Source organism: Python bivittatus, unplaced genomic scaffold (assembly GCF_059951505.1).
Source record: "Python bivittatus isolate LINGU-HERP-01145 unplaced genomic scaffold, Pbiv_v1 ctg000840_np1212, whole genome shotgun sequence".
Lineage (NCBI taxonomy): Eukaryota > Metazoa > Chordata > Lepidosauria > Squamata > Pythonidae > Python > Python bivittatus.
The window spans coordinates 33,851,648-33,864,862 of NW_028277113.1; the positions used below are offsets into that span (position 1 = coordinate 33,851,648).

A 13,215-nucleotide genomic window follows, 5' to 3' on the forward strand; every position below is an offset into this window, starting at 1 on the left:
AATGAAGCTTTAAAAGAGGCTTGTAATGGCACCAAAAAATACCCATGGCTTTAGGAAATAAGATTGGCTGTAAATGCCCCTGGGCACGTTTGATACATTTCATGTATTCAAATGTTGTCTTTCCTATGTGCACTCAAAATTCTGGGGAAGCTGATTGGAAAGAAAAATGATTGCTTTCTCTTAATCCATGTTGCATTTGGTGTTCAGAAACATACTGCCTCTGAAGAATTTCCCTTTAGGTATTATGTCTAATAACTGTTAATTGATCTCATGCTTTGATTTTATAAAATAAATTTAACTGAAGTGTCATTAAAACTTGAAGGGGATATCAGAATAACACGAAATCTTCAAGCCCAAAGCAGGATTGGTTACAACTATAAGGGTAACATCAGTTCCTCATCTGGATGGCCTGAAAAGGTGCACTACAAATGCCAAATTATGACCTTTGTAAATTAGTTTCATTTGTGCCTTCTGTGTATACATGGGTGCATCTGTGTATTGATTGATGTCTGCTATTACATCATGCGACTCTCAAATTAGGATCTGACCAGCAAGAATTTATGACCAAATAATTGTGTTAATCTTAAATGTGCCACAATATGGCTCACTGTTCTTAAAACACAATGCAATGCTTTACATATAAACCATCTCTATACATGAGGAGGGGAAAAACTCAACAGTAAGAGTTTCAGAGCAAAAGTTTAATTAGAACCTTTTTCTTCATCGCTCCACATCTAGTAATCAGAGAGATAACTTACAACCAAATTTAGCTGCTTCAGTGTGGCTGGATCTGATTTTAAGCCGAGTGTACCTTATTTATCAGGTTTAAAAATAGTGAGATAAAGTCTTGAAATCCAGGATTTAATTCTATGCTTCACACTAGCTTTTCTGTATTTTAAAAACTTTTAAGAGATTGACAACCTGAGTGGAAAAAGCAGTAAAGGATCTGTCACCTTCAGGTTAGGGTGGCCAGTGATAGCATAACTGACAGTATTATTCTAATTTGAGGAGAGATGACAACTCTGTGCGTGATGCTTTCTTCTTCCTATTTTTCTCTTCAGTGATCATGGGAGGTTGGCTGGGCTGAGAGAATAACTGGCCAAATGTTACCTAGTTTCCATGGCCAACGGGAGACTAAAATCTAGGTCTCCCCATTTCTACCCTAACACCTTAACCACTAGTCCAATCACTTTAACCATTATTTTGGAGTTTATAGCTGCAATGTCCCACAAATTCACACTGCATTTTTCAGCATAAGGGTCCTATAATTACCCAAGATACACTCAGCTAGGGCAAGTATGAGAAATGAGAAGAACCAGTATATCACTTATTTTCAAATGTACATTCTTTCAATTTGTCAATAAACTTACATATTTGAGATGTTGTGATTTCTAGCCAACTTATAGCCAACACTGGTGCCTAAAATGGTGGGCAAATATTGGCGTTCCAGGCTTCCAGTGAAATGGATACTGGTCTTTAGAAAAAATGGAAATTACTTTTGTGTGCATTACTCTAGCTGGGTAGGAACAGTACTCTAAAGCAAGTTATAAAACAACATAGACAATGGTGCTTCTCCATTCCTAGCTGGACATCAGCACACACCCAAATTATTAAAAGCAGTAGCTTGGAGGAGCTATTGCTGATACTGGAAAGGAGACAGGAGAGCAGTGCAATAGAAGCAGTGATGACTAGGGAAGGAAACAAAGCATTGTGCTTTCCTGAACAACTAGACCATTTTTTCTGTCCCTATTGTCCAATGACACACTAAGAGAAACTGTATTGTGTTCGTGAGTCCAGAATAGCATGATCTTCTTCTATCAGTTCTCACCAATGTCAAATAAATCTTAAGAAGGATATAATGAATTTCACAAGGGTAGGTAAAAAACTAGAGATCCATGGAAGACACTAGCAAGTGTGAAGATACTAATGCCATGGTCCTTTCAACTAATCCAAAGTGTGTGTGCAGGATATGTTCACCCTGCAAAAAATGTAGAATTTTATCATATTATACAGTTGAATCTATATGAAATGCTGATATGACATTAATGTTTCATAAGCTTAATATACCTTCCTATTCTTTTTTATAGAAAGCATGAAATTTGGATTGTCAACTCTTAATAAAATCTTACACTTCACAATCTAGCATTTGAGGTATTTTATTGATATAGCAATCTTATTTCAAAATGGCATTATTACAAAATGTAAAAATCCAGCTAAACCAGAAAAACAGAGACTATTTTCCCTGGGCCTTCAAACTCATTGGTCTTACCCTCCAAATTCACCGTAATTACAATTCCCATTGCTGGCCTTATTACACAGGTGCAAGATGTGCCAGAATGGCCTGGTATAGATAAATACATCAAGATAGATAAAAGCTGTAAAGCTAGCTGCATGCAACAGGTTCTACCAGGAAAAATCCCCCTTGAAGATAACCATGAGATCTAAAGAGCAATGCAGAGGCAAGAGTTCTGTTTTAGTCATCTTTGTCTTTTGCTCCATGTTTCAGGATGCGTGTGAACTCAATATAATTGAAATTGCCCTTTTTATCAATTGGTGCCTCTCTAAACAGCTCATCGACTTCTTCGTCTGTAAACCTGTCTCCCATTGTTGTTAGCAATTCTCTCAAGTAATCTTCTTGAATGAAGCCTAGAAATATGAAAAAAAATTAGGAGAAAATTTTAATACAAGAAATTTTAGTATAACATACTTTATGCAAAAAAATTGCAAAATTAATCAAAGGGCTTTATTGAAAGTGCTATAAACTTCAACAATTATTTATACCATAGAAAATAAACTAATTACATGAACAAACAAAATGTTTGTAGTTCTCTAGCAAATGCAATTAGTACTAAATAATTGTGCAACTTTTTCCACTTTAAATAAACTTTGCAGATTCAAAATCACTATTTGCATGTATAGAAGTAGGAAGTCTCACAGACTACAATTATGTCAGTTATGGCTGTTACTAAATTAAAGTTATTACTAAGGTCCTAAATAAAACTATTTCAGTACATGACCCAGGCTACTGGAAATAAAGTAAAATGTGAATGATGCTGTGCTATCGCTACCAAGCCATGAACATATCAGAGAAGCAAGGACCAAAAATTTCCAATTCTGACTGGGTGAGAAAACAATAGGCCAGGGATCCCAGTTTGGACTTTAATGCTAAACCCAAATCAAGCCAATCTATTTCTTCCCTAATCAAGAATAGTATCCATTTTGAGAATCAGCCCTACAAAACCATTTGTTTGCAAAAATGATCTCATTTTTTGTGATTTCAAAAATTTTGCCATGGTGTCTGGAAGGTTTTTCATTCATTTGTCTCAAACTTGTATATAATTTTAAACATAACTAACCAAGACTAGGTAATCAAAGTCAAAAGCTAAGAAATAATTTGTGATACTGTAGCTTCTTACCTGTTGCTTCTTCATCAAAACAAGCAAAGGCATTCCTGATTACATCTTCTGGATCAGTGCCATTTAATTTTTCTCCAAACATTGTGAGAAACATAGTGAAGTTTATGGGTCCTGGAGCCTCATTCATCATGGCATCTAGATATTCATCAGTTGGATTTTTCCCTACAAACATTAACATTTAAAATTGAGCTACATCAATAGTTAGAGGGTTTTATTTTATGACACAGCTCTAAAGTATTAAATAAAAAGTCCTCATGCTTTATCTGGGAAGCAAATTAGCTAGAAGAAACATAGCTGAAATAAAATGGAAAAAGTGATTACCAAGTGAAGCAAGCATATCATGCAGATCTTCTTTGTCAATGAAACCATCTCTGTTTTGATCAATCATGTTGAATGCCTCTTTGAATTCTTGAATCTGTGACTGATCAAACATAGCAAATACATTGGAAGTAGCCCGCTGAGGGCGCTTCTTAGTGGTCTTTGTCTTTGCCCTTTTGCTTGACATGTTGGTTGCTAGATTCTAGGAGGAAAAAAAAACATTGGTGTAAGGGAACAGTACAGAAAAGGAATAAGGGAACACTACAGAAAAGGAAGCAACAATCTATCTTCAAGGCTACTTAGCTGAATTTAAGAATTCATCATCACCACAATTACAATTTGTTCTAAACAGAGAAATCTTCACTATAAAGCATCCTAGGAAAAAATAAAAATAGCAACAGATAGTGTGAAGAAAAAACCAGTATGCTATGTCAAAGATAAAAAAATGAAATTTAAATTTTGCTCTTCTAAGATATTCATAAGGTAGCATTTAATTAGCCACGTTTAAAAATTCAAGCCATTGTTTTAAAGAGCATATTTATTACTTTAAAATAAGGGATAACACACGCTTGCTTCTGTTAATGTCAGTCATTCTTTATACTCTTGGGAGAGGCTCAGTAACCACTGTTCCTTCACACACTGAGCTGCTACATAATTCTGTCTGCTGACATGTTAGTCCCTGAACTTCATAGAAGCTTGTACTCTGTAACATTCTCCTTTTATTTACATTTTAGGGAGAAAGTAGGATGAGAGGGTGCAATTTATCAGACCTGATAGTTCATAACACATGTAGAAGATTTGGGAATGCAGACCCTTCACCTGAAAACAAACTCATAAGTGAAGATCAACCATTTTTTAACTGGCCCCTAAAAATATGTATTGATTTATTTGCTGTTGAATCAAACAATGCTGAATTTCTAACTGAATTAGCAAATAAGTATTAAAAGTTATTTAAAAATTAAAACACTTTTTGAAACCACATATCTCGATTTTATATTAATTTGGGGGAGTTTGTGATAGTATCCTTCATAATTAAAAATAAATAATAAAGATATTCCCTACTAAACTTTATTAAAATGATATTTTACAGCATAACTATTTGAAAATTAGAATTGTAATTAAGGCATTGTGCTTCAACTTCTTTTTTTCAATTTCAATTTCTAATTTATCCCAAGACATAAGTGTCCTTTAATTAAATGACAATCAAACTTTCATGGTAATAACAAAACTGCTAATACTACAGGAACATTATTATTAAATTTGGCAAAACAACTTCACCATTTCTCAAAAAGTCATTAATATTTGGATAGACAGGATATTCTTTAACTCAAGCAATGTAAAGTTCAAATGTTATGACTTCTATATCAACTCTTACAAACAATTTCCAAGTACAAATTACTACTCTGGTAATACATGTTTTTATATTATCCTGAAATCAGCCAATGATTTTATTCCTACAATTGACTCCTTGGTAAGGAACTGCTTTCATGTAGCTTCAGATGAAGTTACACTCATTTTCTAATGTCTATGAAAAATCATCATAGTATTTTAAAAAAATTATAAAACTGAATTATAAAGATCCTTTTTGTTGTAAACAATTATACACAAATACTTAGAATGGCTCACAACTTTCCTGATACCAGAGAAAAACCTTACCATATTTCAATAGATTACAGCCCAATAGTTTAGCCAAAGTTCCAGACAGCAGGAAAAGATGCTGTGTGCTGGTTATATTGAAAGGGAAGATCTATAAATAGGTAACCCTGATTTCATCCACTGATTAACTTCACAATTTTAAACTTGTGTTCCATCTATTACAACAGTGCTATGACATATAAGAACACAAATTACTGTCAGACTAAAAATAAATCCATGCACAAGTCACCCAACAAACATTCATTACCCCACAGCCAGAATAGTCCAATAAGTATAATGTTTGGAATCTTCTATTAAGGTATCTTCAATTTTCTTTCAGATATTAAGTGATCGAAGTTAAAGTTACTAGAATTAAAAAGATCCATAATTTTCCATACAGAAATACAGCTTTCTGTATTTCTGTATGGAACAGAACAGAAATACAGAAAGCTGTATTTCAGAGGGGACATGTAAGATAGATATATAGATATATAGCTCTTTCCAAGTGTAATTGTATACAAATACTGCTCCAATTATCCTAAAGACTGATTATTTTATTTAGATAAAATATTATTTATTCAACACCGTACAGTAACTTATGCTGCATAGAGGAAAAATTGTTATGTCAAGTTTCCTAACTAAGGGCCAGAGTAAATGAGAAAAACTGACATGAAAAAAATAATTTAGAAATTACTGCAATGGATTTTATTGCAAGAACTGACACTGGAGACTAGTTCACATGCTAATCTCCAATCTCTGGACTATCTCCCCACCTTCAAAAAAAAAAAAATCATTCAGAAGTTTTTTAAAAAAATATTAAAAATTATCATGAACAACCAAACTATACAGAACTACAAATAGCATGCTAGAAAATCATTAATATTCTTTTTCAACATAAATGTAAATGTAAAGCCTAGTTACCATAATTAAGATAAATTTAATCTTAGAAATTTATGACTTTAGATTATCTTCAAATAATTAAGACTATTTTAATTAATTAAAATTAGAAAGCTGGCAGAAGACAAAAATAAACATTCCTTTCTTTTCATATACAATCTTAAGGAACATTTTTCTTAAGGTTCCTTTTTGTACACTTGTTTTTACTGCTTGAAGTAACACAAATTGAATTAAACACAGTCACTTTAGAACTAAGGATGTACTGAAATATCTTACAAGATGTAAAATTTATCTTAATCTATTAATAGCCAAAGGGGGAAAAGCCGTTCCTGTAAATCAAATATTTTAATTAATTGTAAATTAACATAATTCTAGAAGGTAAATGCAATGCAGTGTACTCCTATTCAGGATTCTAGACTATGAAATTAAATTCATCCAGTCACCACCACCTTTTTTTTTTTTTGCTTTCTTCTAATCAGTCCAGCTTATACCTATACCAAATGAGCATGCTCAGTCCTCACTGGCCTCTTTTGGTGATATCCTTTCCCCTCAACATTTCCTTTTTAAGTTATTTTGTGTTTCTGAAAACTCCCAGATTCCATGGGCAATGCTGATACCTTCCTCTTGTGAGCAAACAGCATCCTTTCAGCTACCTAGAGTCAAAAGCATTGAAATATAATTTATAAAAGTGGGGCTTACAATAAAATGATACTATTTTTACCATCTGGTTTTCTGATTCCTCCTCCCTGAAAATGGCCAGCATTTTAAGCCTATTAAGCACACTTAAATCTTCAGTGAGTTCTTTTTTCTTTTTTTAACTTTGGACTCTGGGACTCCCAGAATCTGCTAATACCTCCATCTAGTGTATGAGAGGTTACGCTTCAGTTATATAGGCCTTGCACTTAAAGAGAAGAGATAGATTAATATTTATTACTCCTATCAAAAACTAATAAAATGTGAACTGCACCTGGCTGCCAAAGTACAAAACACTTTTACACTCACTGCCTTTTATTCCATTGACCTGGTGCTTACAATTTGTTCTGTTTGGAACTTGGTAAAAAACACTTCTAAGCGACCCATCAGAAAAAAGCTTCCCTTTTCAAAGTGGTGGCACAGGAGAGAAGCACTAATGACTTTGGACAGATATTCACAAAATTTTATTTCACACAAGTCGTGTTACACTTTGCATATTTTAAAACATAAGAACTTCTGAGATTAGATAAGTTTATGAACATTAAAAGTGATCATTTCAAGATGAGCATTCTCCCCAAAATGTGCTGCATGGTAGCATGAAACAACACCACAAAACCCAAATATCCTATATTCACTTCAAACTTTATTTTCCAGAGTGAAGGGGGTATATAACCATCTACTATCTTTCCAGATTATGCATTCACTATAATGAATTTAATAACAGGTTTTACAGAGGTAACCTATTTTATATGAAAGTTTTGTTTTTAGAATTGGGTTTGGCATAGCAATCAATACTGCAACTGGAAACAAGCATAGTGTAAATCTTCTTTAACATGGCTTCCTTTGGAATGTGCTAAGTGGACTGAACTAAAAGGGCTGGGAAAATATTTCAAATTCCTCAGCACCCTCAACACATTTTCAGAGTCCAAGGTTCTCCAGCCTTATTTTTTTCAGCTAATTTCACATAGAAATAATGAACTCTTTCTTGTCCTACATTTTATGTGTTCTAATACAAATCATTTTATAATTATTCTGCTCTTGCTTTGTACCTATTAACATACTTACTGCACATGTATGTCCATACGAATGGGGAAGTTACATCTACTCTTCATATTGCACAGTGATAGAAGGAAACACATATACTCCAAATTTGACTGATTTTCTATTTACAGAAATCATATTTTAGGTCTTCACTTTTGGAACAAATCAAATTCCCAAATGTCATTGGCTATTCATTCCATAAAAGAGTAGATCACAGAAACACCCTTCATAAAAGTAGCTGTACATAATGCTGCACACAATCAAACTTATGTAGCATTTTATAGGGTAGTTTTTCTCCCACCTAATGCCCACTAAATGTGTTGGGATGTTAATTCCAATTAACAAAATCAAGGCAGTATACAAACTTCTCTTCTACTTTCACTCTTCTTTAAAAGATCTGTGTAAGGATGCAGCCAAAACCACCCAGAAAGTTTTACTACTAAATTAAATAGATAGTCCTCATTTAAATACCACAATTGGGACTGGCAACTCCGTCGCTAAGTGATGTGGATATTAAATGAAACATCACATGACCTCATCCAATTTACGTCAGTTCCACTATGATCATTAAGCAAGTTGCCTGTGGTCATTAAGCGTGATGTCATGTGATCAGAACTTGGGACTTCCTGCCGGCCCCACTGACTTTGTCAGAAGCTGGATGTAAAGGCTGCAAATGGTGATCATGTGACCACAGATGCTGCAAGTGTTGCAAATGCACACCAGTTGCCAAGTGCCCAAATCGTGATCACGTGGATGCTGTGACCATCTTCAGTTCAAGGGCTGTAAACCTACTTTTTCAGCACCATCGTAAGTTCGAACAGTCGCCAAACATGGCAGTCATTAACCGAGGACTACCTGTAATTGAATGTGGATCTCCTCTGACATTGTAGGTGCTGCACTACATTGGTGTGTTTGGTAAGTCGCCTAAAATGCAACATTTTGGTTGAGTTCACACACTGTACTACAACACAGATTTGTTTAACTATAGCTTGACTAAATTAACATTGTGGCTTGATGTTTTGTGAATCAGATCTTTTGGATGCATTTGACAAATCTACCAAAGCAGAGATGTAGCTTCTTGATAGGAAAAAAAAAATCTGCACAATCTTATAGTAAGATGTTTGAGGAAACCACCAATTACACAATACCATTTGTTTGGAAATACAGTCAAGCAGAACAGCAGCAGCACTAAATCTACTTTCCACTGGCAGTCAAAGTACTCTGAAAGTATTTGGTTCAGGAAATTCTCCTATAAACTTCTAATCTATATACAAAAAGTGACTTACACAGATTCGTCAAGTACAACCGTTTCCTGACAATCCAAAATTACGAAGTGCAGAGCTGCCTACGTAGATACTTAAGATGATAAAAGTGCCCTTTTCCCTCCTGTTCTTTATTTCCAGGCCTCTTCTAGTCTGTATTACTAGACCCAGTATTATCACTTCCGTCACACCCAGCAAGCTTTTGTCTGGCTACGGATGATGGGGGCGGTATCCCAATACATCCGGCGAAGACCAGCCAAGTTACTTCGAAGCATTAAAAAACGAGATTCTGAATCCTCAACCTGTGTCCCACTTTCGCTGAGGCCAAGTACGCAACGAGTCAGCGCCTGCCGGACAACCCCATCAGGATAGGAGATAGGCAGAGGCTTGCAGGGTCAGGAGGTCGGCAACGGCCGGCACGGGCGGCGGGGGCACCGTCCGCGACCGTTCAACCCCCTTTTCCTGTTCGACTCAAGGCCCTTCCCCAGCCGCCACCGCCATGCCAGCCGCACCCTGCCCCGACGTGCTGCCAAGAGAAGGCAGCAGCCTCCGAGGCCCGGCCGGTGAGACCTCCCCAGCGCCTCCTGCTCCCCGCTCAAAAGTAGCCGAAGCTGAACTTCATACCACAGCGAGAAAACGGGAGGGGGCGAGGGGAGAGAATCCACGCAGGAAACTGCAGCCTTCCCCATTCGCGTCTTTTACTCCAGTTCCCTCTCGCAAACGAGTCTGTCCACCAACCAAAGCATTCCCGGTTACTCACCTCGGTTCTAACGAAAGAAATTCGGCGCTGATGGAACACGAAAAAAGACCACCGGCCGCTCGAGCCAAGGAAACGGACGGCCCCGGTACTTCCGGAGAGCGCAACAACAGGAGAAACTATCGTCGCGCTAGAGGAGGAGGTGGGGAACAAAATAGAATTAGACGATACAGTCAGTGAAAAAAAAATAGCCAGTGCTTGGTAAGCCAGACAGGGAGTAGACGCTTTATTTTCTCCTTCAGTAAGGTTTAGATACTTGCTGGAATCCAAAAATCCAATGGGAAAGGAGTGGTTGGTCCAACACTTCCCTCCGTTTTTTGCTATTGACTTGGTACAGTCGGGCCTGCTCGCCGCATTCCAGGGGACGGGGTGTGGCCAAACTGGGAAGGAGAACTTGGGAGCGCATGCGCGAGTGCGCCTGATGACCTTGTAAGGGAATTGAAACTCTTTTCTTGTTCGGGTGTAGTGGGAAGGGTGCTGATGACGACAGGAGATTCGCGCGGGCCAAGCTGACGTGTTTCAAGCCGAACAAGTCCCCTGGGAGGCGGAGGGGAGCAGAGCGCAGCTTTAATTGAGCGGAGCAGGAAGCTCCTCTTGGGGGACTTTGCGCTTTCCCGCTTCGGAGAGAGCTTTCTCCTTTTTTGCTTTCGGGAATAGGAGGTTGGACTCAGCCCTTCCCAGTTATTTTTCTGAGTATGGGAAGCTTAATCGATCCAAGGGACACCTCATAAAACGACCATAGCAATCTGTTGCTCCTGGTATATGTAAGCACAACATAAGGAGTCGTTCTTTTAAAACTAAGATATAAGACAGGAACCTGGATGTTTGCACAGGCACACTCATCAATCTGTTCTGCTTTCTGCATCATACCATCTTTTTTATCCTGATATATAACTCAAGGTGATGAACATACCTAATACACCTTCCTCCTCCTCTTTTCCCCACAACAACCCTGTGAGGTGGGCTGGGCTGAGAGAGAGTGACTGGCCCAAAGTCACCTAGGCAGCTTGCATGCCTAAGGGAGGCCTAGGACTCACAGTCTCCTGGTTTCTAGGCCAGCACCTTAATCATTACGCTACACTGGGTCTCTTGTTCCATGTTGTTGGACATAAAACTGTTAACACTTTAATGGCTTCTTCAGCTTTAAACAATTCAGTTGGTATTTCATCTGTTCCTGGCGATTTCCTATTTGACAGCTGACCTATTACCTGTCATACCTCCGTTTCTAATGGAGTCAGTTCTTCAATCTATTTTCTCTTCAAATGTTTCTGTCTTTCTATAGTCCCATTAGTAAAGGGTTTCGGTACAATCTTCCTCTAACCTCGTTTCCTCTATAGATGATTTGACTGAGTACTTTTGAGTAATCATATCTAAGCGATAACATTTCCTGTGATTTCTCTAATCGCTCATTTTTGTTTTCTGGTTATTTTTATCTTTTCACATTGTAGTTAATACATCTTTCATGTATTTTCTATATTGGAAATCTGTCTTGAGATAATGTTCTTGCCCAAGGCTTTCATCTTCTGACTGTCTTTGCCTATCGTGATAGCATTTTCTGGAAGTCACCCGGTACTGCAATCTGAAACTAAACTACATTATTTATTTATGTAGTATACAGCTACATCCCATACGTATTTCTTTCCTCTATACATCTTCCTTTTTTCCCCTTCATCCTGTTGTGTCTGTAGGATTGAAAACAATATCCATGGAAAAGGCCTTAATAGTTTTCTATATTGACCTTTCTGCAAAATCCACTCCTTCAGAATTTTGATTGTTTTGCTTGTTTTTAAATTCCATGCTGTGGGGACAGTAATATTGCAAAGAAAACTGTCAGGGTACAAAGGTTTTAAGCTCTGCCATGTGTGGCTGTCTTTATCTGGATTATGACCCGTGCTTGTATGCGTACATTAAACAAAAGAAACCAATTGCATAGTTAACCTATCGTTGTATAATTTACCCTGAGTTGCAAATGAACTGAAAATCTATATTCCTGAGAAGCAAATTTGCATATTTTATTCTATTCTGCCAGCAGATGGCAAAGGCATGAAGAGGCAAAAAATAATAATGATTTAAATCTTACCAAGATTAAAAAAAAAAGATTTAAAACAAATTTCACACTTAAGAAATAGATCTGATAACTAAAACTTTAATTTCTGACTCATTGCATTCTATGCCCTTAACTTCATCCGTATCATTTCATCTACATCTCCACATTTTTCCCCTTAGGATTTCATTCTTACACTAGGCTCTGAATTTATTTCTTCCATTTCTTATGGTACTGGCAAGACTGAACTTGTAGGGTGAAAAATGTCTTAAACCTCCTCCACCAGAAATTCATTTTTCCTGCCTAGTGGTAGATACTTGATAATTACACTGTTTCCACCCATCTTCTTGGAGAATGCCCTTGCCCCTTAGTCATGATGTGCGAGATAGATATGATCTCCACAATCTATGGCCTTACTTGCTAGTACAAAGGGAGAAAGATGCTGAAGATGGAATAAATTATATAGTAATACTTCTTCAGCCTTCTAACCTTGAAAATGACTGCTAGGGAAAATAACTCCCTCCTTGGGTGTTGGATCAAAAGCATAATTCAAAAGTATAATTCAAAAGCAACTTAATTAAAAATAAGAAAATGTAAACCTTTTTAAATTGAGGTATTCACATAGAAAAAAAGCAGTAATGGGAAAATAGTGATAATAAAATAATAGACATGTTCTTAAAAGAATCTCCCATAAAAGCTATAAAGAAGAAGCCATGGGACAGATCCAAACTGGGTCTGTCCTGATGCTCAAAGAGCCTATAATAACTGAGCTTCCACAATTACAATAAACTTCAGATATAATAGTTATTGTAGACAAATACTGTAACCAGCACACACTTCAAAGCAAATCAAAGATCTCATCACAGATTCTTGGCTAAAATGTTACCAATACCTTAGAGATAAAGGCGGTTCAGGAAAAAAAAAAACCAGAACCCTTTTTGTTCCCTTGAATTCCTCATAGTTACAACCTTTAAGCAGAGACTCAGGAGCAATTTTTACCTCAACTACTTTTCCTAGCTTAGATACACACTGTAACTAGTTTCCCCTGAAGATCTGCTTCGCATTTCATATGACAAAGGGTGGGGCTGGGGGAATCTTTTCTTAAGTGTTTCCAGCCGTGCCTCAGTCAAGTTCCTCCACATTCATTTCAGG

General features: G+C 36.8%; 1 protein-coding gene across 1 annotated transcript; it reads right to left on the reverse strand.

Annotated features, from left to right (window-relative positions):
• Nucleotides 1-2,140: 2,140 nt before the first annotated feature.
• LOC103060959 (myosin regulatory light chain 2, smooth muscle minor isoform) lies at nt 2,141-10,156 on the reverse strand. The gene is made up of 4 exons (XM_007429223.3): nt 10,023-10,156; nt 3,738-3,936; nt 3,417-3,578; nt 2,141-2,646 (listed from the first exon to the last, which is right to left on the reverse strand). The coding sequence occupies exons 2-4, from the start codon at nt 3,919-3,921 to the stop codon at nt 2,474-2,476; spliced, it is 519 nt and encodes a 172-aa protein (XP_007429285.1). The 5' UTR covers nt 3,922-3,936; nt 10,023-10,156; the 3' UTR covers nt 2,141-2,473.
• Between the last annotated feature and the right edge of the window lie 3,059 nt (nt 10,157-13,215).

Coding starts and splice junctions, on each gene's coding strand:
- LOC103060959 (XM_007429223.3), bottom strand. CDS start 3,921: ATGTCAAGCAAAAGGGCAAAGACAAAGACCACTAAGAAGCGCCCTCAG. Junction 3,579..3,737: donor TGATATGCTTGCTTCACTTG/GTAATCACTTTT, acceptor TAATGTTTGTAG/GGAAAAATCCAACTGATGAA. Junction 2,647..3,416: donor TTTTGATGAAGAAGCAACAG/GTAAGAAGCTAC, acceptor TCATATTTCTAG/GCTTCATTCAAGAAGATTAC.